Here is a 25035-nt window from a genome sequence, read left to right on the forward strand (position 1 = left end):
TGAACCAAATGTACCCTAAATGCCTATTCAACACTGTACTTTTCTCGTAATTTTATAGAATAAAAAAATTATTGAACAAATAGTTTCTGTATAAGTTTTTTACATCGGAGTTTTGGATTCCAATGCTGATGTTAAAAACTTATACACAATTTAAACTAGAAGCAATTTGTCTGTTTAATTCTAATGAATTGTGAAAAATTAATTTATTTATTTTTTAAATTATTCTTTAAAGACATAAAATTCAGACAACTAACATTAATCTAGATGATTTTGAATTCAAAGCTATATTTCTGAAATCGCTTTTAAAATTTCCATAAAACCTCTCCAAGAATATAGAATGCCTCTTTCCATTCAATAAAACCCAGCCTTGCCTGATGGTTTTAGGCATCAAAATGACTGCAGGACTGATGGATATCATTGATAATACAGACTGATCATGAAATGAAAGGGGCAGCATGCAAATAGAACTGGTAGTAAAACCAAGTTTTTTTAATATTGCAACTGAATTGAATTAAACAAGAATCATGAAAGTTGGGTAATCATATTCATGACTTCAACCAAAATCCAATTCTCCCATGTCTGCCTATAGGCCATAAGATTTGACTCCCTTTCTGCGAGATGGAGAAAGAAATGAATACACAATTGCCTTTTAAGCCCCTTGTGCATTTCACAGGAGGCTTGATACAGAATTCCTTCTACTCTCTACTGTGAGAATAATAAACATAATAAGGACAGTGATAAATCTCCTCTTTGAGGATCGCCATAGTGATAAATCTCCTCTTTGAGGATCGCCATCGCCACCAATTCTCTACCAATCATTGCAATAATATGCATGTACAACATAGTTGTTGTAACTAGATGACCAACTAGGGTTTCTTAAGAAACTGGTGTCAAAACAAACATTTTACAAGCATGAGGCTTCACTGATGCTACAAGGCTTCCTTGGTGATATTTTGCCAAATCTCTATGCTGCAACATCAAGACAAGAACAGCGTTAGTTGGCATTAATTTTCCACAATCCATTAAATTGAGATAAGCGAGCTTCTGGTTTGCACTCTGTATGATTTTGTTGTTAAACATTTTGAATCACACTCAGGGATGATGGTAGACCACCAAATGATCCAAACATCAAACATTTTGGATCACACTCAATGATGATGACAGAAAACTGATTGATAAAACATCAAACAACAAAATCATACACTGAGCAAACCAGAAGCTTCTGCATTTAAGAATAGCAATGAGCATTCAAAGCTGAAATGTGTTTTCTTAATGACTTCTTAGATTTGCGATGATGAATTACCCTCCATAAGTTCCGAACACGGACTGAAACGGAAGGATGCATTCCAAATTTTTCCCACTTGGCAGTGATTGTAGCTCTTGAGTTGCCTCTGTTCCATAAGACGAGCGCTGTACGTTTGTTCGTAAGAGGACCAGCCCACACCTGTAGCAAAGAGTGCTCATAATTATTTTCGTAGATTTCTGAATTCAATTGTGTGTGGTTTTTAGTATCAACATTTCAGATCACACACTGTAGTCCATCATCAAGATAAAGCAAAGCATAAGATGCATAATAGAGATCTAAACAAGTTAAGAAGCAACCCCAATACAAAAGTAAACAAGATATGAGAAGCAACAAGTAAAGAAGTAACCACAATATAAAAGTAAACAAGAAAAGGCAAGCGAATGTTTAATTATATGTACCTCAAGGTCTCCCCATTTGCTTACTTTCCGCCCTTGTATTCCAAGATGGTCTGCAAAAATTAATCCCACATGAGGAACCAAATCTTTTCTTAATATTCTCTTAGAAAACTTTGTAAAGGGATCTTACCTTGATTCACTGCTATAACCTCCTTATTACTGAGAATTCTGTAAGTCCCTTTATTCATCGATGTAACATCGCAACCAATCAAGAGAGGCGCCTAATGTTGAAAGAAGTGGATTTTAAAGTTAAAAGAATAACATAGCAGCAGAGCCTTCTTTTCAGAAAGTTGCTCAAACAAATACCACACACTACAAAAGAAAAAAGGGGAAAAACATAAAGTTGAAGAGAGACGCCAATCACCTTCATGAGAGCCCAAATGCTGAAATGTGATCCATATTCGTCCATATTCATGTGACCATTTCCTACTTCCAACATATCAGGATCTGTTCCACCCATAACAACAATCTGTAAGAAACAAGATTAAAGTTTTTACTTCATAAATAGTAGACTAATGAATCCAAGTGCTTCTGCCATGGATCATGTTTCATAAACTGAATTGTATTTAGTTTTACCATTCCATCCACCAGGGCGTGCATACTGAGCATATTGATTGTTTTGATCCGCACGGGATGTTATGCTGAAAAATAAATGTTAAATCAGCCACAAATTCACTCAAATCTAAGCAAGAAAAACACAACTAAGCCCAAAAAGCTCCGAAAATTGTAATTGACTGGTTCAGCAACACACCTATCCCATTTGTCTTCAATGTCCTCCGTTGTTCTCCAACTACTTCCAATTTTTGGAGCCCATGTAGCTGGAACATCCACTCCCCTGAATCACAATCACAACACACAACATTTCATCTCACATTCCTGAAAAATCCAGGATTTTATTAGGTCTCAGGTGTAGCAAACCCTACCATTCACACAACGAATAGAAAATAGGCCTCCCAGTCTTCAAAAGTGCATCGCGCATCTTTGGATACCTGTAAAATTGTCACAATGAATTGATGAATTGATTGTGTTTTATAGCCCGTGATACAAGACAATCTATTTTTTAGGTCGAAATCCTTTTTTTGTTGTCTGCAAATGACTTGTAGTATATGGAGGAGATTTCAAGTTCAAACAGAACACCCAATAAAGAAAAATGGGGCAAAAACTTACCGAGCTTCAGGCTTAGAGCCATCGTTGTAGCAATTATCATATTTAAGATAATCCACGCCCTACAAAGAGGTAAATCATGAAAGAAACCGATTGTTAGGGCTCGATATCAACTACCATAGTACCATGTCAAAATTTGCAGAGTTGTATCAGGAAAGTAGAGTGAAAATACCCATGAGGCAAATGTGTCCGCATCTACTTGCTCATGACCCAGAGAGCCTGGTTGCTTTTGGCACGTATAATATCTGACCCAAAACGAAAAAAATTGAACATAAGAACTTCGGAAAACGAAGAAACCAAAAAGAAGAACAAAAAAATCCCATTTAAGAAAAAACCAACAAAGACAACGTCGTACATACCCCGCATCTGAATAAATCCCAAGTTTCAGTCCTTTGCTGTGGACATAATCGGCCAGAGCCTTAATTCCAGAGGGGAATTTTGAACGACTAGGAACTAGCCTTCCCTAATTATATCAAGGTTAATGATCAGAAATCAAACACAAATGTCACAAAAAGATAAAAATTGTGAAACATGATAAGTAAGTGGTTTACATTGCTGTCCCGATTGGGCTCTGCCCAACAATCATCTGCATCCAGAAAAAACAACAGAAAATCTCAGATCCAGAAAATGTCTCTACTGAGATAAAGAAAAGTGTAGGAATGTCAGAGAATGCCCACCTATATTTACATATTTGTATCCCATTCCAGAAAGCCCACTTGAGACCAAATGATCAGCTGCATAAACACAAAGCATGTGATTAAATACAAGATTTGAGAGACCGTAATCAAGATTATGAATATTCTAAGAGAGAAATTTCAAATAATACCGGTGTCTCGCACAACTTGTTCGTTGATATCGCAGCCATAGTGATTCCAACTATTCCATCTGAAAATGGGGGAAAAACAAACAGCATTAGAACAGCCGAAAGGCAAGAACCATATAAATCATATACAGTGAAGATATATTTTGAGAACTTTATTGGCTGAGAAATCTGCAGTTCTTACCCCATTGGAGGAGTCCTAGCGACGCCATTTTGCAGCAAAGTTCTTGAAATAGATATATTCTGAGCACCACTAACAACATAGAGAAAACCCAAGAGCATTAAACCCACACCCCACCTGCATTGAAAGTCCATTCTATCTTGTTACAGTCTGTTGTTGCTCAGATTAACACTGACGAAGTTTGCCAAGCAGGAAAGCACTTATTTATAACGCGCTTAAATGACCCTTTTAACTTTAACGCGTTGGAATCTGATCATTTCTTGTGGAATCGGATTATTTCGTAAATACTAATCACAAACTTCAATTTGGTGAAATGGTTTTAAATATTCGAGTTTTGGTTTTCAAATTTCATGTCAGGCCTGTTGTACGGAACAGCTTTCATGCACTCCCAGAGCTCTGGACTGAATCTGCACCTTACACGTCAGGTTACTTGAGTTCTTTGAGTGGTGGCCTATAATCGTAGGTCTCCAAACAGAGTTTTAAAAAATGATCAGTAAGAAGAGAGTATAAAATGCTAAATTGTTAGGTACTTTTAATCATGAACTATGATTCAGTAAAGCTGGTAGGTAGTAACATGATGTGGCAGAGGTAAATGAAGGCGCTAGGTGACAAGTTCAAAATGTTGGTATAAAAAAATAAGTACAATTTTCAAAATTTGACAGCAATTTGAACGTATGTGTACATTCAATTAGTGTATTCAACCTCGGTGGTCACTTTTCAAATTTATTTTTAAAATCTCTGTATGTAGAGACGGAGTTACCGTTTTAAACAAGTTCAAATGCATATTGTGAAAAACTTCTATCGTCACTTGTTTTTTCAATTATATGCATTTGTCTTTACATCGATCTTACCTAGAGAATGTAAAATTTGATGGTGGAATTCATATCTGTAAACAAGTTATTTAGGAGAAAAGACTTCATAAAATATAAGTTTCTTAACTCAGATTCTGATAGAAAAGTTGACATGAAATGAAAATAGATTGGGTAATTTTTTTATTGACTTATGTTAAATGATACCAACAATTTCTAGTAAGAATGAATGGAACACTTAGCACTCATTGCATTTAAGGTAAAGCACAGCTGCTTTCTTCGGAGGTCGGTTTGGTCGTCTAAATATCACTAAACACTAAATATTGATAATAGACAACTCCGTGAATCTGAATTGTTGATTTTTTTTGTTTTAACTGTATACTTTAATCTACAATTCATAATATCATGCTTCTCCGTAATATTGTGTGTGACTTTATCAGCATCGACGTTTTAGATCATGCTCAATGTTTCTTAGAATGAATGAATGAATGCTTTTTAATGACAGAACAATCTAAGAGACCGAAGAAACGTTGAGACAATCTATCATGAATCGTGAAATTTGTTATAATATTAGAACCATCCTCCTCTTCTCAATAATAGATTGCTGAATGGCTATAAATTAGAAATTATTGTTAATTTTAACAGATTTAGATCATTCTCTTCATAGCAGCAATAGATCGCCAAGTAGTTCTGAATTGATAAATATTATAAAACTTACACAAATAAAACCCAAAACAATCATACAGACATTTCAACCACTGTCAGCACAAACCGAATGAATCTATGCAGATACATCTAAACCCCCGTCAAGTTCGATCCCAATGAGAACAGTACTAACAATCTAAAAGTTGAGGTAGTTAGTGGGTTGCCTACACCATTCAATAACCATGTGACTATGAACCAATTCTTCACAATGAAGACAATCTAACCAGGAAAAAAGGACACAAGTGTGTGGGACCAAAACAATTCCCATTAGCACACTAAAGATTAGATAACTATCTCCTTCTATAGGACAGGGGAACGGTGGATAAACAGTCCACAACACCAAATTAATTGGATAAACTACCCATTGAACCCAAAAAAAATATTAGAAATCAAAAAAATGGGTAGAATTCAGACCGCCCAAATGCTCTGGATTGGATATGGATGGATACTTACAGCGTATGATGGTATTGGTAAGAATACAGACCGTCCAATGGTTTGGATTGAATATGAATAATAATACTTTCAGCGTATGCTGGTATTGGCACTGAACATTTGTACGACAAAAACACTGCTTTCACAGATTCAATTTTGACGTTAGTGGGCGTCTCAATTCCTGCCCGCTGATCAAAGTCCTAATGGAATTATAGATGAAAGTGGGTACCAACTAGCACTGCGAAAGCGGTGGAAATTATTGCACGATGGGTATTAACACTTTTCTTGTCCAAAGATTTGACTTTTACCCGTGGAACAACTGTTTTCAGATTAGCTAAGCTCGTTTTTTGTTTACCCAGTTACACCGACAGAATTGTAGTAAACGTTTTAATTCTTTGATTTGCCCGTTGGCTATCATTGATACCGTGACTTGACATTTGTTTCTTCATTTCATGAGAAAGCTTTGCCTTTCACATGGGTCTTTTCTTAGGCTGACAGATTGGAGAGGTAAAAGGACATAGAAGATTTATGGTTGGTCATGTGCAGCAACTTAGTCTATAGGGTTATGTCTTCAATAATACTAGTAAAGTACTTACATTTATTTATTTCTATTTTTATAATTTATTTTTTTGGATTTGATTGTGTATGCAATTTTTGTCATCATTGTTTCGGATCATATTCGGTGACTTATTATCAAGATCCAAGAGAAGAAAGGTCTTAAAGAGCCTCTCTTGCTTTGCTCTTGCATCCTAATGAAAGGAGTGTGATCTATGACCCTCTTTTCTCCTTTCTTCTCTTGCATTGCTCTTGCATCTTGATGAAAGGACACTGACCTATGACCCTCCTTTCTCCTTTCATCTCTTGCATTGCTCTTGCATCTTAATGAAAGTAGTGTGATTTGTAACTATCTTTTCTCATTTGTTCTCTTGCATTCTGCTAATGGATCATGGAGTGTGATTTGAAATGTTGATGACAAATATTGCACACACAATTAAATCCAAAAAATAAAAATAAAAATAAAAAATAGTGATGGATTGTGGAAATCTAATAGCTTTGATTCATCTATTTGATTAAAGTCATGTAAGAGATATTTCTAATCTATTTGTATATTGTATCATTAAGGACTCTGCGTGTATTTTCAATTGCAAGTGAAGGATTAAAGGATATTCATTTGTGTAAATACTAATTTTGGCTTCGATTGTGTAAGTTTTTTTAGCATCAATGTTTCAGATCACAGTAGTTGATGCATCATCAAGATGGGAGTTTCTTCATTAGCTTGATTTTTAACATCTCTAGCTACATAGATTTCATTTGTTAAAGTTTTTTAAGGTATGATTTCAATGTCGTTATTTATATCATAACCCCAAGGGTTATATGTCTTCAATTAAAAGTTACAATTAATTCATTCTAATAAAATCATTTAGGGTAATGATTATGACCTCATCTTTTATATTATACCTCCAAGAGTTGTGTATCTTCAGTTGAGAGTGATGGGCAAAGGGGGTATAATTGATTTAGATTTTTTTTTAAATAGAGGAGTATCTATATTTTAGCTTAAGTTTATATATAGTACATTGGACAGACACTTTTTTTTGTTGTCTTCATACATAATTTGGTGCTTATAGCTTTTGTTTTGGCTTCTAGGTTGTTACAACAAGTTCAATAGGGCTTTTTATGTGTGCAAAGTGTTTGTTTATGGCAATTGACCATGCAAGTATTGTACACTTGCCATCTATAGTGGGGTTCAACAACCCCCAAAAAAAGTGGGGTTAACTCGTCAAACATTTTTGGGTTAACTCATCAAGCATTTCCCTAGGTTGGCTTGTCAAGTACTTTAGGGTTCGCTTGGTACCAACATTGGTAAACCACCTAAATGGCTATAAAAAAAGTCATGGTATAATGCAAAATCAATAGACTATAATTTTCTCTTCATTGGATATAAAGATTAGGCTCTCAGTTTGGTAGACATAACCCAAAATTGGTTGAACCACATTAAATATTTGTGTCTCACATTATACGTATGTGTAATTTATTCCTTTGCATTATAGGTTAAATTTGCATTTAACATTATTTTCTTATCTTCTAACCCCTAACACGAAGGGGAAAACCTAGCCATTTCATTTGATGTTTAATGTATGTGGAGTTTTTTTTTTTCATTTAGGAGTTTGTTTTGTAATAAAATATGGTAGCATGAGTTTACATTGGTTTTTATTTGCTTGGGAGTGATGTTCAAGGTGGTATCCCTTCAACCAAATTCGTTTAGGGTATGATTCCAATCTCATCCTTTATATCATCCCTCAAAGGGTTATACATCTTCGACTAGGAGTGAAGGATTAAAGGTTGATAGGACCCAAAATGCTAAATTGTCAATAAAAACTCGATTCACAAACCAAGACAAAATAATGATGGAAGTATAGAAGTGGTAGAAACTTAATCAATGAAAATAGGCAACCCCTCATAATTATAAAATGACAGGAGATTTAAAATGCAAATGAAAGAGCCAACTTAATAACATCAAATATAGTAATTTGTCAAAGTTTACAAAGAAAAACCAATGAAATCTGACGAATGAACTAACGAAGAAATTGATTTATTTATTACAATGGACATGTCATCAATATTCCTTAATTCGTTCTACTCTCTACAAAATGGAAGCAAAACACCACACTAGAAAATATCTAGTTTATGCAATGTGCAAACCTTTCTTTCATCTTTATCTGAGCCTTTTTCACTTCTTCCCCCCTCTAATCAATCTATTCAAGGAAATTTGTTCTCGTTGTATAACATCCCTTGTGAAGACAAACCCTATCCCTTGTTTATGCAATGTGCAAACCTTTCTTTCATCTTTACTGAGCCTTTTTCACTTCTTCCCCCTTTAATCAATCTATTCAAGGAAATTTGTTCCTGTTGCATATCATCCCTTATGAAGTTGATACAAACCCTATCCCTTCCTTTGTCTCTATCTTTTTTTGTCAAACTCCTTTCTCTTCTCCCAGACTCTGTCCTAGCATTCCCCTTACAACTTACATTCAATTTGTTGTTGGAGACAAACAGAAAATTTTAATTTTGACCATATTCTAATAACCACCTCAAACAAAATAAGCTAAAACTATTTAAACTAAACCAAGAAGGAGAACAAAAAGTGTCCATGCATCAAAATCCCAATGAGATATAATAAATCGTGTGCTCCTACACATGAGATCATTGATTAGAATTTATATACTGTATTCTTTTCTTCTACCTTTGCTATAATTATTTGAGGACAACTATCATGTTCTCTTTAATTAAATCATAGCATTGTTTAACATGTGCCTCCCAGCTCTCCTCTCACAAATCAAAACAAACAATTTCATGTAAACTAAATAGTTCTTCATCTTCAAACCCATTCATTTGTCTTGCAAAATCTTCTATGCAATCCCATCTAAATCTATATTTATCATTAAAAACTTGTCTTCCTCAATGAGCAAAGTATCCAACAATAAATTGTTGTGGAATCCATCATTTCCAATAGAATAGTTAATACCATTACCAAAATCACACACTATTCCATACTTTTTCCCATACTTATCATCTTCCAACTTGTCTAATGAAAATGAAACATTCTTTAACAACATGCCTCTTCTTCACTTGGTGTCTTAACTTCTATTAGCCACAAGCTTTTCTTTTGTATCCTCCACTTGGCCTACCGTGAATGAAACATTTGGTGAATCCTTCTGGATAAGGATCCTTCCCCTTGTCATTCTTAGGGATAGAACCTAGTAGTTGAAGTTGGGATAAATTGAGGATACTTCCACTGCAGATGACCATATTCATAACATGTACAAAATCTAAACAAAATCATCTTATGATCAACTTTTTGAACCCGAGAAGAGGGTTCAAGATAAATCTCCGCAAAACATTGTAATGTGCTATTTAAATCAATCTCAATACATGTGTGATCATAGGAAATCACCTCTAAACTTGAGTTTGAGTAGCAAGGCCCATAGGTTTCCTAAAAGAATAGAATCGAATGATGAATATCATCCCTCCAGAATTCAATTGGGAGTCTAGGAAGACAAACCAATATAGGAACTTTTGAGGGAGTTCCTCAATAGAATTAAACTATTTATGTCAGGTTGTGATGAAAAACCCAACCTAATTAAAGAAGTAAGGACTTCCTTTGATGCTAGAGCATCTTGGGTGTAAGAGCAATCTTGCATCACCCAAAAAATATTTTCTTCTCACTCTTTTTTGTTTTAATAAGGACTAGTAGATAGGGTGGTTACTATTTATGGGAACTTGCTATTTTTAGTAAGTTTTTCATACGAGCTCAGAATGTTCTCATTTTCTACATGAAGGTTCATTTTAGAGTTATAAACCTACCATAAAAATCTCATTGCTATAGCTTAAGTATCAAAGAAGTTATTATGGATTTTCAATGGAAATATTTACAAAAAAAATCTTTAGGCTCATCGTTGGAGGCCTTGGAGTGCTCAAATGAGGTCTAAAAATTCAACAAAAGGGTGCTTGCGTAGTATTGAGCCTATAGATCAGAAGTTGGCATTTTCGAAAAGTGGTTATAATAGCCAATCGTAGCAACGATTTGTGAGTTATGACATTTCAAAATTGGGCTATCCAAAATATCTAAAATAATTGTCAAAAATGTATTTGGCCAACTCTATATGTATTTTTAGGGTTTATCAATCCTAGATATTAAGTTTGCAGCATTAAATTGCCTACTTAAGAAAGGCCCAAACATTGTCTAGAACAAATCTGAGTGATAGTTTGCAGATTATTGTAATGAAGGCGCCCATGTGGGTTAGCATATTGTACTTGTGAATTTTGTAATTCTGCATTTGCGGGGCAAATAGGAAGTCCACATTTTGTTCTTGCATTTTTTGTTATTTCTTTGTTTTATGTTATGGTTTATAGTATTAAGGGGAGCACCCTTCATCATCCTTGCATACTTTCTATCTCACGTGCATGTAAAGAAAACCACAATGTAGCTATTAGTAGATAACATAATATCCATGTCTCCTTTCAGATTCCAAACTTTTCATACCCATGACTCCAAAACTGGCATAGAATGTCCAAGTCCCTTTAACTTACAAGTAAAGGTGTAATTTCTCAAGAAAACATTACTACATATTGTTTTTGGTTGAATAACCAATATGGGATGATCTTGACTCTTCTAAAAGTACTCACTTACTTTCTTAATCTTGTGTCTCCATATCTATGTATAATAACCAAACCTTGATGCAATTTTATTCAAATGTCCCATGTCATCTACATGCAAAGATGAAGTAGTCTCTATTGAGCATATACTTCCAAAAACCAAATATTTTGGAGTAGCTCCACTCTCCTTTGTTGGTAGACTAAACCATGTGAACCTATTATCCCCAACTGATATTGTAATCGATGATGCTATGAATATAGTTAAAGAGTCATTTCAGTTGTTATATTATTATTGATGTCAAAATCTTAATTGGCTAGACATTATGTTAACTTGAGAAAGTACCATATCAATTGATTGATGATGAGGATTTGATTAGTGAAGAGGATCTGAAGAAAGTATGGTGGAGATAGAATTGATATGTAAGGTATTCAATGGGTACTTGAATGAACTAGACAAAGATCATACAATTTTGGTGTTGAGATAATGGGTGTTGCACACATTGCATAATATTGTTATATTGTATTATTTTATTTTATTATGTAATGTTGCATCTAGATGGACGTGCAACATGGAAAGATTCTCATGGGATGTACTTGATGAGTTGTATTGTAACATTGTGATAATATTTGATGCAATTATTTAATATTGGGAAAAAGAAATTAAAATTCTAATATTAAATGTGGGTTCAATGGGTTAGGTAGCACATGGTTTATGTAATACCACGTAGTGGTTTTGTGGGACTTGCTACTATATAAGCAGACACAAGGGTAGTTTTTGGTGTGTGTGTGTGTGTGTGTGTGTGTGAGAGAGAGAGAGAGAGAGAGAGGATAAAAGGAAAAAGGGAAAGAGTCGAGCAGGATAAGGCTTGACAAGTTAGCCAAGGGAGCATTTGTGAAGGTTGGAAGCATGACATGGGATGTGTGGATTAATGCTTATTCACATAGATTTCTCAATGGTGGTTATGATATTGAAGGCTTCCATGGTTGTATTGCAATGGTGTTTTTGTTGAATAATACATGGTGATGGATGCTTTTGGAGGCTAGGTTTTTCCCTTGATGAGGGTTTCCCAAAGTATATCTTGTGTCACACTTTTGTGGGTATGTTTTCTATTCTCTTGGATGTGATTTTCAATTGCATATTTATTTCAAATCTATTATGGGTTATGTGGAAATGGTTATATTCTTTATTGCGATTTTCTTTACAATTGGTTTGATTGTCTTACAATCATGTATTGTTGCAATGTATTGAAGATCACAAGGTTAATGAAGGGAGATTGTATTCACCAAGTGACTACAATATTGCCTAAGTGATTGCAAAGAAGATAAAGGATGCAGTGTTGCTTGAGCAAGTCAGTACTAACCAAGTTATATGTTGTCTGAGTAAATGTAATGCTTACTAAGTAATAGCCAAATGAATAAGTTTGAGAAATTAGAATATGAGGCCAACTTTTAATGAAAATTTGGAAAGTTCAAGAAGGTCTATTGTGACAATCAAATTTTGTTGCAAGATCAATGGTGGAGAAAAATCAAGAAGGATCTAACAAAAGAAATTGAAGAAGGATAAGCGTAGACACAAAATTTTATGTAAATTTATATTTTGTGTGTGTCTAAATTGATTGTATAAAGAAATTCTATTGTAAACCTAAGATTGATGATTTTGATCAAGTGGAAAAGATGGAAGGATCTCGAAGCATTGAGAAATCTATTAAAGGATGAGAAAATGATAGTTTTAGGTTGTTGGTTCGAAGTGGTGATTATTTCATTAAAAAGTTGTTCAAGAGTTGATGAAGTTGAAAGAGATATAATTAAAGTTGATGTGGAATGTGAAGTTGTTGAAGGAGAAGAGCTAAATGTTGAGCCAAGTGAATCAAGCCAAGTAGAGAGAAGAGAAAGAATTTTTTGAGCACATAAAAGTCAGAGAAAAAGGGGGGGAAAATGAGATATAACCAAGCAAAGGTAGTTGCTATTATTTATAGGGGTGAGTGTACCAAGATGGTGTACAATTTAGTGGACTGCAAAAAAAATTGAAAATGTGAATAACCTAATCAGGTTATATGAAATTTCAAAAAGCGGCTAGGCTTGGCTATCAATGCTAGAAAAAATGCATAAAAAATAAAACAAAACCTGATCAGGTTTCTAGGATGAAAAAACTATTCAAAACATGGTCTAGCTTTGAAGAAATAAAAATAGGCTCCACTCTAGAAGCCATAACTTTCACATCCAAACTCTGATTGACTCCATTTGAAATGTATTGGCAATATATTAAAGAAAGCTATAGAATAATGTAACTAACATAATAGTAGGAAATCAAGATTTTATTTTCCATCCATTATAAGCAATCATAGTCTAAAATAAGTAGTCATTATTTTCCAAACATGGACCGAATAGGTAGGTAAAAGTATTATCATAGTTTTTATCTTTCTATCATCTCTCTCACTCCCTCTATCTCTTTCTCACACACAAACTCACTCACTAACTCCTAATCTCTCTCTCTCTCTCTCTCTCTCTCTCTCTCTCTCTCTCTCTCTCTCTCTCCCTCATATCCTCTCTCTCTCTCTCTCTCTCTCTCTCTCTCCTCTCTCTCTCTCTCTCTCTCTCTCTCTCTCTCTCTCTCTCTCTCTCCATATTTCTCTCTCTCTATGTCCAATCTCCTCTCACTCTCTCCATCCTATCCCCCCTATCTCTCTCTTGCTCTCTCTCTCTTATACTATCCCCTCTCTATGACCCCTAATCCCTAATCCCCCGCCCTCTCTCCCTGACCTTCGATCCTTGAAATGGGAACTTCATGTAGAGAGAGAAAGAGAGTAGGGGATAGGATAAGAGAGAGTGGGAGAGAGAGAGAGAGAGAGAGAGAGAGAGAGAGAGAGAGAGAGAGATGGAGGATAGAATGAGAGAGAGAGAGTAGGGGATAGGAAGAGGGAGAGGGGATAGGATAAGAGAGAATGTGTGTGTGTGTGTGTGTGTGTGTGTGTGTGTGTGTGTGTGTGTGTGAGAGAGAGAGAGAGAGAGAGAGAGAGAGAGAGAGAGAGAGAGAGAGAGAGAGAGATTAGGGGATAGGATGGAGAGAGTGAGAAATATGGAGAGAATGGGATAGCATGAAGAGAGACAGGGGGTGATGTGAGAGAGGGGGGGATTAAGGATTACTCAGAGAAAAAAATGGTTAAGGGTAACAAGTTAGATAGAGAGAGAGAGGTTAGGAGTTAATAATAGAGATATTTTGGGGTTTATTTAGTTATTTTATGAGTGTTTTTATGTGTTTTCGAGAGGGAGAGAATTAACAATATGTTACCATTTGTTTTTACCTATTGATTATGCATTTGGAAAACAATGATTACTTTTTTTAGATTATACTTAATTCAAATTGATGAAAAATAAAATTTTGCTGACATAGGATTTATTTATTGACATGAAGTTGTAGATCTCTTTAATATATTTCCAACACATGTTGAACGAAGTCAATCAAACTCTGTATGTATAAGTTATGGCCTTCGAAGTAAAGCCTACTTTTAGTTCTTCAAAACCCGATTGGGTTTTGAGTGCATTTTTTCATTTTCATAACCCAGTCAGATTATTTGAATCCTAGAAAACCAATTGGGTTATGGCTTCATGATAGCATAGGGAAACAACCCAAAGGCTTGGGAGACTATTTTCCCTCAATTATTTTATTGTAGACATTTTTTCATCTTCTAAGATGAATTCTCATCTTTGCCTTCATCAAGTTTGCTAATGGTGAAGTGGGTATCTCTAAAATTACTACCATAATATTACACATCTTCTTAGCTTTCTAACCATATAATTTTTTCTATTTTCGGACAATATTAACAATGCAAACTTTAATTACTTTTAACAATGCCTTGAAATTCCTCACAAACATATGTCTGCCATTTTTTTAATAACTTTTGACATACTTAACCAAATTGAAAATAAATTATATATTATTGTTCTACACTTGATTCTATACACTTTTTTTTTAAAAGTTTCCACTTTGGTGCAAATTATGTTCAATATACAAACAAGCACCAAAATTTCAGAATGTAGTCAGTTCAATAATTCATCAAAAATAAAATACTCATTAGAAAATTACAAAAAATACATAAATTCTAAATATGAATCTTAACTATCATCCTACCAAAGGGTTATGCAAAATACTAAATATAAATATGTTTTTGTGCGACACACGAAAATAGCTATGTTATGTTTTTTGAAAAAATTAGGACCTATTTTTTGTTTGTGCAGGGTTTGACCCACCTAATCTTATCCATTTTGTACAAAATCTAGTAGTTTAGAAAGTAGATTCAAAACACTACAATTTATATATTCTACACATGTTATCATTTTGAGTGGATACACCTCAAATGTCTCCTCCAAGTTCAGATTTACCTAATTTCAGAAAAAAGGTGTCCACTTATACCCCCCTTTTTGTACACCATCTTGGTGCACTCACCCATAGATCATTTTATATTTTTAATAGTTTAAGCATTGTAGTAGAAAATATTGAAATCACCGAGTGGACCTAACAAATCTACAAAATCCTATATGATAACATCAATTAGTGGTGTTTGTAAGTCCTTTAAATGAGGCACTCTTTTTGGTCCTAGACAAGGAGTGATAAGGTCTAAATGATCTTTTGGTCAAATCCTCTAAGAAGTTCACTTTGACAAATTTTATGTAACCTTTAACAAGGTAGTTTCCTAACAGAGACCACTTTAGAAGAATGATTTTTTTGGGTTGTCGGTCCTAGGTGCCTTTTCCCTTAATAAGGTTTCCACATAAAATATTAATGTTAAAATTGTGTGAATGTTATTTGTGTTGCAATTTGATTTACATGTTTTACATTTTAATGAAACTCAGTAATAACTAAGTTATCAGTAGGAAATAATTGGAAATTTATTGATACTCGATAATACAAGGAATAGTTTGATAACAGTTTGAAAAAAAAATTGATGAATGAGTTAAGTTTTATGTTGGATATATTTACCAAGTGATTGGATGTGTTGAAATTATTATTGTTAACGTTTATGTTTCTTTGATGGTGATGAAATGTTTGAAGGGGTTGTGAGATAACTAGACATAACTGAATCACCCCCTCCCCTCCCAATTATCTAACACTACCACGTCAACAACAAACCTTGAACATTAGATGAAAGAAAAAAAAAAAAAAAACCATCCAAATAAAAAATAACAAGAAATACCAAACCCTTACCACCCCTCCATAGTCACATGCCCCTAAAAAAGAAAACCTCACCCCATAATGAAAATATATAGGAAAAGGATAAAACTTGTGTAAAAGAAATTACAAGCTAAAGTTGTCGTTGCACCAAAAGATGGATATGTTAATGCTCGATACAACCACTAGACTTATAGAACACATGAGGTAGTTAGCCATGTCAGAAATCCTAAAGGGGAACGTTGGCAGTTAGTCCAACAATCCCCCCCTCAACATTACCTGAGGAAATTTGAACCTGTGACCAAGCTCTAATACCACTTGTTACAAACTAAAGTTGTCATTGCACCAAAAGATTGACTTGTTAATGCCTGATACAACCACTAGACTTATAGAACACAAGAGGTGATTAAGCCATGTCACGAATCCTGAAAGGGAACATTGATGGTTAGTCCAACAATATTGTGGCTAAAGCACAAGCCCTAGCCAACATTCATAGAACTATCAAACATCATCTAAGTTATTGGGATCTTGGTTCCAAATAGTGAAAATCCTAAGTAAAAATACTTTGACAGCACTTTCCTATCCAATAATATTCTAGCAAAGAAATTAAGATTAAGAAATAATGTGTGATCCAAAAATAATTGTGGAATGTTAAGATAGAGTGATCTTGTAGAAGAATATCTTGAATAAATTACAGAAACCACTTAAAAAAGATTTTAGGAACATGATACCAATATTTTGAACATGATAAATAGAACATAATGAGTAGCAAAATAAGTAGTGATATTGTATATAAAATTTATAAATGTAACACAAATAATATCAACAAAGATGGAAAATAGATAGCTAATTATTAAGTATAATAATAATAATCATAATCATAATATTGTACTTAAAATAATTATGACCACCTAAAGTGAAATTCTTCTACATTTTATGCTTAATTTAGGTGCAAACTCTTAGGTATCAACTCATATGAAAATTACTATGAAATGCATTATCCCAAGTAAACATTAGTAAGGTATAATTAGTGAATATTTACCCACACCAAAATATGCTATTAAGTGCAACTAAGGGGAATGTACTTAAAATCACAGTACAAGATGGGTCATGTCTATTAGGCCATGTTAGGTACCCATGTGCAATATGCAATGCAATGCATGAAATAAAATCTCTCATGAAGTGAAGAAAGAGAAAAAATTTCATGGGAAAAAATCTCCCCCTAAAAAGGGATATGAAAACATATAAGGTACATGGATGGATGATAAACTAAAGACCCACTAATAACTACAAAAATCATGCATATACAAGCATTCCCCCATAAGAAGGATAGTAGGAAACATGATATCTCCTCCATAATGAAGCTCCAATGTTGATGAAGTGTACCTGCAAAAAATATAGTTCAATTCCTACAAGAAAGATGTCTTCCCTTTGAAATAATAAGTACATCATAAAATAAAGAAGTCAATCCATGTGAAAATGGAAGAATGAGGAAGAAGGCCTCTAAGTATATATCTACAAAGATTGAGTAGGTATCTCCAAGATGAAAGAATCTATCACATCATTAAACTAAACCATGAAATTTGATAAACCAAGTGAAGGAGAAGAATTAAGAATTTCAATCTCCAAAGAAGATGAAAAAGTATCTCTAAATCTAATTGTGATTAAGTTCTCATCAAAGAGATGAGAATCCCCTTCAAATATGTCTCCCAAATCTGAAACAAGGGACTCCACAAATAATGCATCAATATATGGAAAATAAGAATCTGGATAAGGAAGAAAAATAGATATATCTTACAATGACTCAATAAAATCACCAAAAAGAGGTGATGTGTGATCTCAACTGAAGAACTAGGAGCTATAAATAGAGTCATTAAATCATCCTTACCCTCAATATGTAGTACATTCAATTTCATCTAGTATATCATCATCATAGGGAATACTATCTACATCATCAAGTGGAAAGAGATTATATGAAACAATAGCATTTGGGAAGAAAAAATAAGTGGATCTCCAAAATTCTCCCATATAATGGATCCAAACTATGTTTGGGAATTAAATACCCTTAATTTTGGAATAAAATATATATGTAGACATGAACTAAGACTCAAACAAATAAATCCTTTAATATTTCCATTCTTGTCTTCTAAAACTATTTTCTTCCATGTTTTTTTGGCTTGGGTACTGGTCCATAAATATAAGGCAAGAGATTAAGCCATCTACAATGTGTCATGAATCTTTTTTCCCATGATTCATAATTATACCTAGTCAAAGTTATTACAACAAGATGTGTTCTATATTCCATGATTACATCAATGATAAACTTCGCAGTTACCAATTGATTACACCCAATGATCATGCTTTAATAGACTTAGATTATTATCAAAATACCAAACTAAGATCGATGTATTAATCACAAAGCTAAGCCAAATTTGAAATTATATTTTTTACCATAGTAACTATAATATAATAGTATTACTACAAAATACATAAAATTAATGCACTTAAAAAAAATTGCACATAAAAATGAGTCTGTATGAGCCCAAATGAGGCCTTGGAAGTTGAAAAAAATGGGATTTATACTCTTTTTTTTAAAGACCATAGAACATAATCCACCTTGTTAGCATTATTTTTTATGGTATTCTGATGAGGGAACATCCTAGCATTAATAGAGACATGATTCAGAGGTTGTGTGTTGAATTCATGATAGAGTTTGTCATTGATGTCAACATACTAGTTATTTTGTGAAGACTAGCAGCGTAGTAGATAGAGTTTATCTTTATGTGGTTTGAGGAATGAAGATTAGATTATGTGCACTTGGGATTATTTTATAGAGTATTTCTATATGCTATAGTTAAAAGAGTGTATACAATATGAAGACTATATAGAGTTATGATGGATATAGTGAAGACTGCATTCATATAATGTTTTTGGAAAGTAGATACTATTGTTTGGATTATATCTCCTAACAGAGATGGAATCTTGTTGAGAAAACTTGGATAGAGGTTGACGAAATGTTGAAAATGTTTTGGTTAATCATGTATATCCAGATGATGAACGAGTGAAAAGTTATGAAGATTTTGAGTTGGCAGATTGTGTTTAATTAATCTTTGAAAAGATGTAATATTATAATGTAATGCGTAAATTTAATATCTTAAGTTGGTCCTATATTATTATTGTAAATTGGGAAAGCCTCAAGGTTGACTCTATAAATTGTTCTAGGACTTGGTATAAAGGAAATATGTTTTCCTTGGTTGTAAATATCTAGTGTAGATATTGTGTAATTAGTGAGATATTGTATTGTGCAAACTTACATGTGAGTATCTTTTGGATCAGAGAAGTGGTTGGTGCAGTCAAGGCATAGTGAGCTTACAAGGAACTGTATTTGGAAAATAAGTTGTTTTTGGACATGGTTATTGTACACTTGTATTTTTTAGTGAAGATAGTACTGGAGCTATTTGGACAGTGGGTCCTTCTGTCTTCCTTTGAACTCATGACATGGTTGGAAGCTATTTGGACAGTGGGTCTTTCTGTCTTCCTTTGAACTCATGACATGGTTGGAATCTACTAACATGGACTTATATGTATTGAATGTATTTAATTGATTCTTAATAGGGTCCATCCTTTCAAAAGGAATATTTATATGTGTACATCATCTTGTGGGTACCATCCCCACTAGGGTTTTCCCTCTGACCAAGGGTTTTCCTAGATAAAAAATCTGGTGTTATTATATATGGTTATCTTTTTGTGGTTGTTGCATCTATTATTTACCTATTTTAGAATTAATATGGATATTGATAGTTATTTTGATTTTATAATTGATCCACCCCCCACCTCAATTATCATGGTGGACTTTACTTTCTAACAATTGGCATCAGACCATTAGGTCCTTGAAGGAAAATCTTAACAACTTAAGGAGATCTATGGTACAGTTCATAAAAGAAAGTCTAAAGAATGTAGTTAACTATGATAGTTGGAAGGAGAATATGAAGACACTTTTGTTATGCATGGATCTAGGCTATTGGTTAATTACTAAGAGTATAATGGATGTGATTGAAGAAGACAAGCTTTAAGGTTGTGACGAAGCTTATAAAGACATGTTCATGTTCAATATGCTTGCTAGAAAAACATTATTATCTTCTCTTCCTGAAACTAAATTTACTCAGGTAAAATCTTTAATACTTGCTCATGAAATTTGGATTGCTTTAAAAATTACATTTGAAGGTGACAATCATGCTCAGAAGGTTAGATTACAGAATTGGATATACTTATGTCAAAATACTAAAATGATGGAAGATGAATCCAAAGAAATTAATTTGGTAGAATAACATAAATTTTTGGAGGAATTAATAATTATGGAGGAGAGAAATCTAAAGATGAAGTAAAATATTGAAGACTTTGACACCTATATATAGACAGGCAACACAAATGATTGAACATTTTATTCCCTTATCAACTAATTTACAAGAGAGACTCTTCTTGAAAGACTATAGTCAACATAAATGTGGATGAGATGGAGTGGATAATTGCATAGATTTGAAACTGCTTTTAGTGTGATAAGTGTTCAACCTATGTTGACAAGGAGTGCAAGTACAAGTGGAGATTATGCTAGTAGAAGTTGAACAAGAGTTGAAGAAAAAAAGAAGATTGAGGAAGGACTTGACTTGCTTATGAAGAGAGAACCTAGAGGTAACACAATATTTAAATGTTGGACTTGCAATGAATATGGTCATTATTCTTCTAGATTTCCTAAGAGAGTAAGAAAGATTAGAAAGCCCTACAAATCAAGAATGCGTAAGGATTGTCTTTTTGTTGATGAGGATTAATTAAATAAGAAAGATTAGAAAGCCCTACAAATCAAGAATGCGTAAGGATTGTCTTTTTGTTGATGAGGATTAATTAAATGCTAAAGTGGAAGAAATCTTGAGTAAAAGTGATGATGATATATGATCTATTTCTAATAAGGAAGAAAACCTTGAGAAAGAAGATGTTAAAGTAATTAGATATTTTCTAATTAACTCTAGTCTACTTAAGCTAAACTTTAGGCATCCAATAATTAATTTTGATTATTAATTATTATGGTGCAACCTAGGTTACACCTTTTTAGGGTTTTGATCTCTTTTATAAGGATGATCTCTCATTGCAACCAATTCATTCACTTTTGATAATATCAATCTAATTTTTGCTCATCAAGAATGTCTCATCTATGGATCTGGCAATTCTAGCCTCCATAACTTTTTGCTTCTCTCTTTCTTTGATACAATGTTAAAGTTGATGAAAGGATTATTTAAATGGAACTTTGTTGGCATTTGGCCATGTGGTTATCGACATTCTCTTTGGTAGATGGTTGTGTTTTTTTCTAAAGCACATGCTTGTTATTGGTCACCAGTTTCTAATCTGGCACTGGCCCTTCACTCAACTCTATGTTTCTAGTAGTTAAATATTTTTTTTGATAAGGGCTATTTTCAAGCATTTTTTTTGCCTTGACAACTATTTGATAGTCAAATTTGGGCTCGTCACTTGCTAACATCAGCACCACATCAACATTGCATCACCACTTCCTGTCAACTCCTCGGCCTTTGTTTGCATCTACCTTCACTTTTTTGGTCATATCTCAGGCATATGAATCTATTTTTTGCAAACAAGATATTGTTGGAAAGTTTATTTCGAGCCCATCATATTGTTATAGTTAGTTTTTAGTTTTGATGTAGTTTTAATGGCTTTTTCTATTGTCAAAGTCTGGTGTTCGTTTTTGCACTCTAGGAGACATAACTTGAGCATTTGATCTCTTATTTGGGAAATCTTTATATTGTTGGAAAGATCCTTCTGAGTCATTTCTAGTGATGTTGGTTATTTTTCCAAATTCTACTCCAGGCACATTCTATTCAGTCTTATGCATTTATGCATTATGGTGGATAACTTGGTTGTTTTAGGTATGGGGATCGATTCCGTTGCTTCAGATGATTCATCATGACTTGTAATATCTTTTGTATTAGTCTAATGTCTCTTATGGTCTATTTAGACATCATTTGTATGCATTCTTGCAAACACACTAAGATAAAGTGTCATACTGCATCTGTATTTTTGTTTTAGTTGTTTGCCTTTCTTTTGCCTTTTGATTCGAGTAGTGTCATCTAAGGAAACTCATGCAAATTATTGCATTATTGGGATTCATTATGTCTTGTGCCTTATTGTACATGCACTACTCTAATAAATTTCCATGGGGGTTTGATGTTTTGCCTTTGTTCACCATCTTCCTTTGTCTAATGAGTGTCTCTTCTGTGACATTAGCCTCATGACATGTCTAAGATTCATCACCTTAGTACACACACATGTACTATCTTGTTTGTGGTTCCTTGACATGTAGTTCTTTTGGCCCACTTTTCCAAATGCCTAGATCACCTCACCCTTGTCTACATTAGGGGGGATTCCTCTATTGTTTCGCATGCTTCCTTGGTTTAATTGATCAACTCTTTAGGATTTGGTGTTTCATGCCATCTGTATCTTTGAGTTCAATTGTTTGCCTTTGTGTGCTTCCTAATTTGATGTAGATTATAGTCTTCTCTACTTGGTTAGGTTCTATTTCAATGGAGGTTCTTCAAATCAGTAGTTACTTTTGACAAAGCTTTGCATCTTCTACATGCTTCAGTGGTGTTCTACATGATCATCTTTGTTCCTATCTCATGGGACATTCCCTAGTTTGGACGCTTCTTTAGTCCTTCACTAGTTTCTTTTAGCATGTTTTCCATCTCTTTTTGGAGTAGAGTTTTTCCCATGTGGATTTCTAATAATTAATTTCTTTTATTAATTATTATGATGCAACCAAGGTTACACCTTTTTAGGGTTTTGATCTCCTTTATAAGGATGATCTCTCATTGTAACCAATTCATTCACTTTTGAAATAGAAATCTCTTTTTGTCTCATCAAGAATGTCTCATCTATGTATCTGGCAATTCCAACCTCCCTAACTTTTTGCTTCTCTCTTTCTTTGTAATAAGTGTTTGCATGCAGGTGATTCTTGGGAGTTGTGGGTTGATCTTTCATCAACTTCAATAGAAGAAGTTAGAGAAGAAAAAACATTAGTACCACAAGTTGAAAAGAAGAAATCTGATTGAATTATTGATAGTGGTTGCTCCCATCAAACAACTAGAGATATGAATAAGTTTGTTGAATTCAATAGCTACATGATGGAGAAATAGTTACAGTTAGAAATAATATAGTCTATCATATAAAAGGATAATGATCTATTACACTTGATGGAAAGACTAAAATTGATGATGTTTTCTTTTTGGCTGGTTTAGAACATAATCTTTTGAGGTTGGAGAACTAGTGGACAAGGGGTATTAGTTTTAGTTTATAGATAAGACTTGTGTTATCAAAGACATAAATTGTATATTGATTGGTACTAGAAAAAGGACAAGAGGTAAAGTATTTTAGTTGAATCCTACTAAGATGACATGTTTAGTTGCTAAGATGGATGATAGTTGATTGTGGCACAAGAGATTTTGTCATATCAACTTTGACAACATTGTGAAGGCCAATACTACATTTGCTGTTAGAGATTTTCCTAATATTGTAAAACTTGCTAACATGGTATGCAAGGAATGTGCTATGGAAAAACAGAAGAAAAGTTCATTTCCAAGCAAGAAATTAACTACATCTGCAAAGTTGGAGATTATGCACACACACTTAAGTAGTCCTACAAAGACAAGAGAATTCTATGGTGACAGATATTTTATGATTCTTGTTGATAATTTCACTAGAATGATGTGGGCAACATTTCTTAGAGAAAATTTGAAGCCTTTGAGAAATTTAGGATATTTAAGAATAGAGTTGAGAATGAATATGTTCTAAAGATTAGATTTTTAAGATCTAATAGAGGAGGAGAATTTACTTCAAATGAGTTTAACAATTTTTGTGAAGATAATGGCATAAAGAGACAAATTTGAGCTCCCAAAATACCTGAACATAATCGGATAGTAGAAAAGAGAAACATAACAATGACAGAGGCAACAAGAGCGATGACACTTGAGACTAATTTCTATAAAACCTTTTGGAGAGAAGTGATAAATACAATATTATACACTATGAAAAGACTACAAATCAAACAAAATATCAAGATACCTTATGAACTTTGGTATTGACATACACCTTTTGTAAAATATTTCATAATCTTTGGAAGTAAATGTTACATTGAGAGAGATGATGATGTTCAAAAGTTTGAGTCAAGAAGTGATGAAGGTATGTTTCTTGGTTATTCATTCAAAAGGTAAGGTGTATAGGTGTTTTAATTAGAGAAACAAGGCTATTGTTAAGAGCACAAATGTGAGAGTTGATGAGAATTTTAGAATTTAGGAAAGGATACTTTATTACAATTTTGATGAAGAGACTAATCAAAGGACTAAAAGAGAAAATGTTGAACAAGATTTTATGAAACTACCATTGATTTGAAAAATGAAATTCAGAGAGAAGTAAAGAAAGAAGAATCAAGAGAAGAACCTAGATCTGAACCTATAACTAAAATCAAAGTTGAAGAAGTGACACCTAACAAAAACTTGATGATGAATCACCTTGCTGATCAGATTATTGGAAGCAAAAATAGAGGAGTTGTGACAAGGAATAAGGTACACAGAGAAGTATGTTTAATTTCTCAAGTTCAACCTAAAATTGTTGATGAATCTGGTAAAGATTATTATTGGATTAAAGCTATGAAAGAAGAACTAGAATGGAATGAGAAGAACAACACATGAGAATTGGTTCCTAGACCTAAAGACAAGAACACTATTGGAACTAAGTGGGTATTCAAAAACAAAATGAATGAACAAGGTGACATTGTAAGAAACTAAGAAAGATTGGTATGTAAAGGCTATTCACAACAAGAAGGAATTAATTTGGAGGAAAC

At 33.5% G+C, this 25035-nt stretch overlaps 1 protein-coding gene across 1 annotated transcript; it reads right to left on the minus strand.

Moving 5' to 3' along the window:
• Window positions 1-468: 468 nt before the first annotated feature.
• On the minus strand, window positions 469-4042 carry LOC149539870 (alpha-galactosidase-like). The gene is made up of 15 exons (XM_089801068.1): window positions 3870-4042; window positions 3692-3750; window positions 3543-3599; window positions 3417-3451; window positions 3225-3328; window positions 3038-3110; window positions 2869-2927; window positions 2625-2690; window positions 2453-2536; window positions 2278-2342; window positions 2066-2148; window positions 1832-1922; window positions 1705-1754; window positions 1304-1444; window positions 469-969 (listed from the first exon to the last, which is right to left on the minus strand). Exons 1-15 carry the CDS (start codon window positions 3998-4000, stop codon window positions 877-879), a joined length of 1191 nt encoding a protein of 396 aa, XP_089657194.1. The 5' UTR covers window positions 4001-4042; the 3' UTR covers window positions 469-876.
• Between the last annotated feature and the right edge of the window lie 20993 nt (window positions 4043-25035).

Source organism: Cupressus sempervirens, chromosome 9 (genome assembly GCF_028749045.1).
Source record: "Cupressus sempervirens isolate cs-2001-9-10 chromosome 9, ASM2874904v1, whole genome shotgun sequence".
NCBI classification, from domain to species: domain Eukaryota; kingdom Viridiplantae; phylum Streptophyta; class Pinopsida; order Cupressales; family Cupressaceae; genus Cupressus; species Cupressus sempervirens.

Excerpts from the sequence above, each read along its gene's own strand:
- LOC149539870 (XM_089801068.1), bottom strand. The coding sequence starts at position 4,000 with ATGGACTTTCAATGCAGGTGGGGTGTGGGTTTAATGCTCTTGGGTTTT. Across the intron at positions 3,329-3,416 it reads AGCCCAATCGGGACAGCAAT|GGAAGGCTAGTTCCTAGTCG; the intron begins GTAAACCACTTA and ends TGATATAATTAG. Across the intron at positions 2,928-3,037 it reads CGGACACATTTGCCTCATGG|GGCGTGGATTATCTTAAATA; the intron begins GTATTTTCACTC and ends ACCTCTTTGTAG.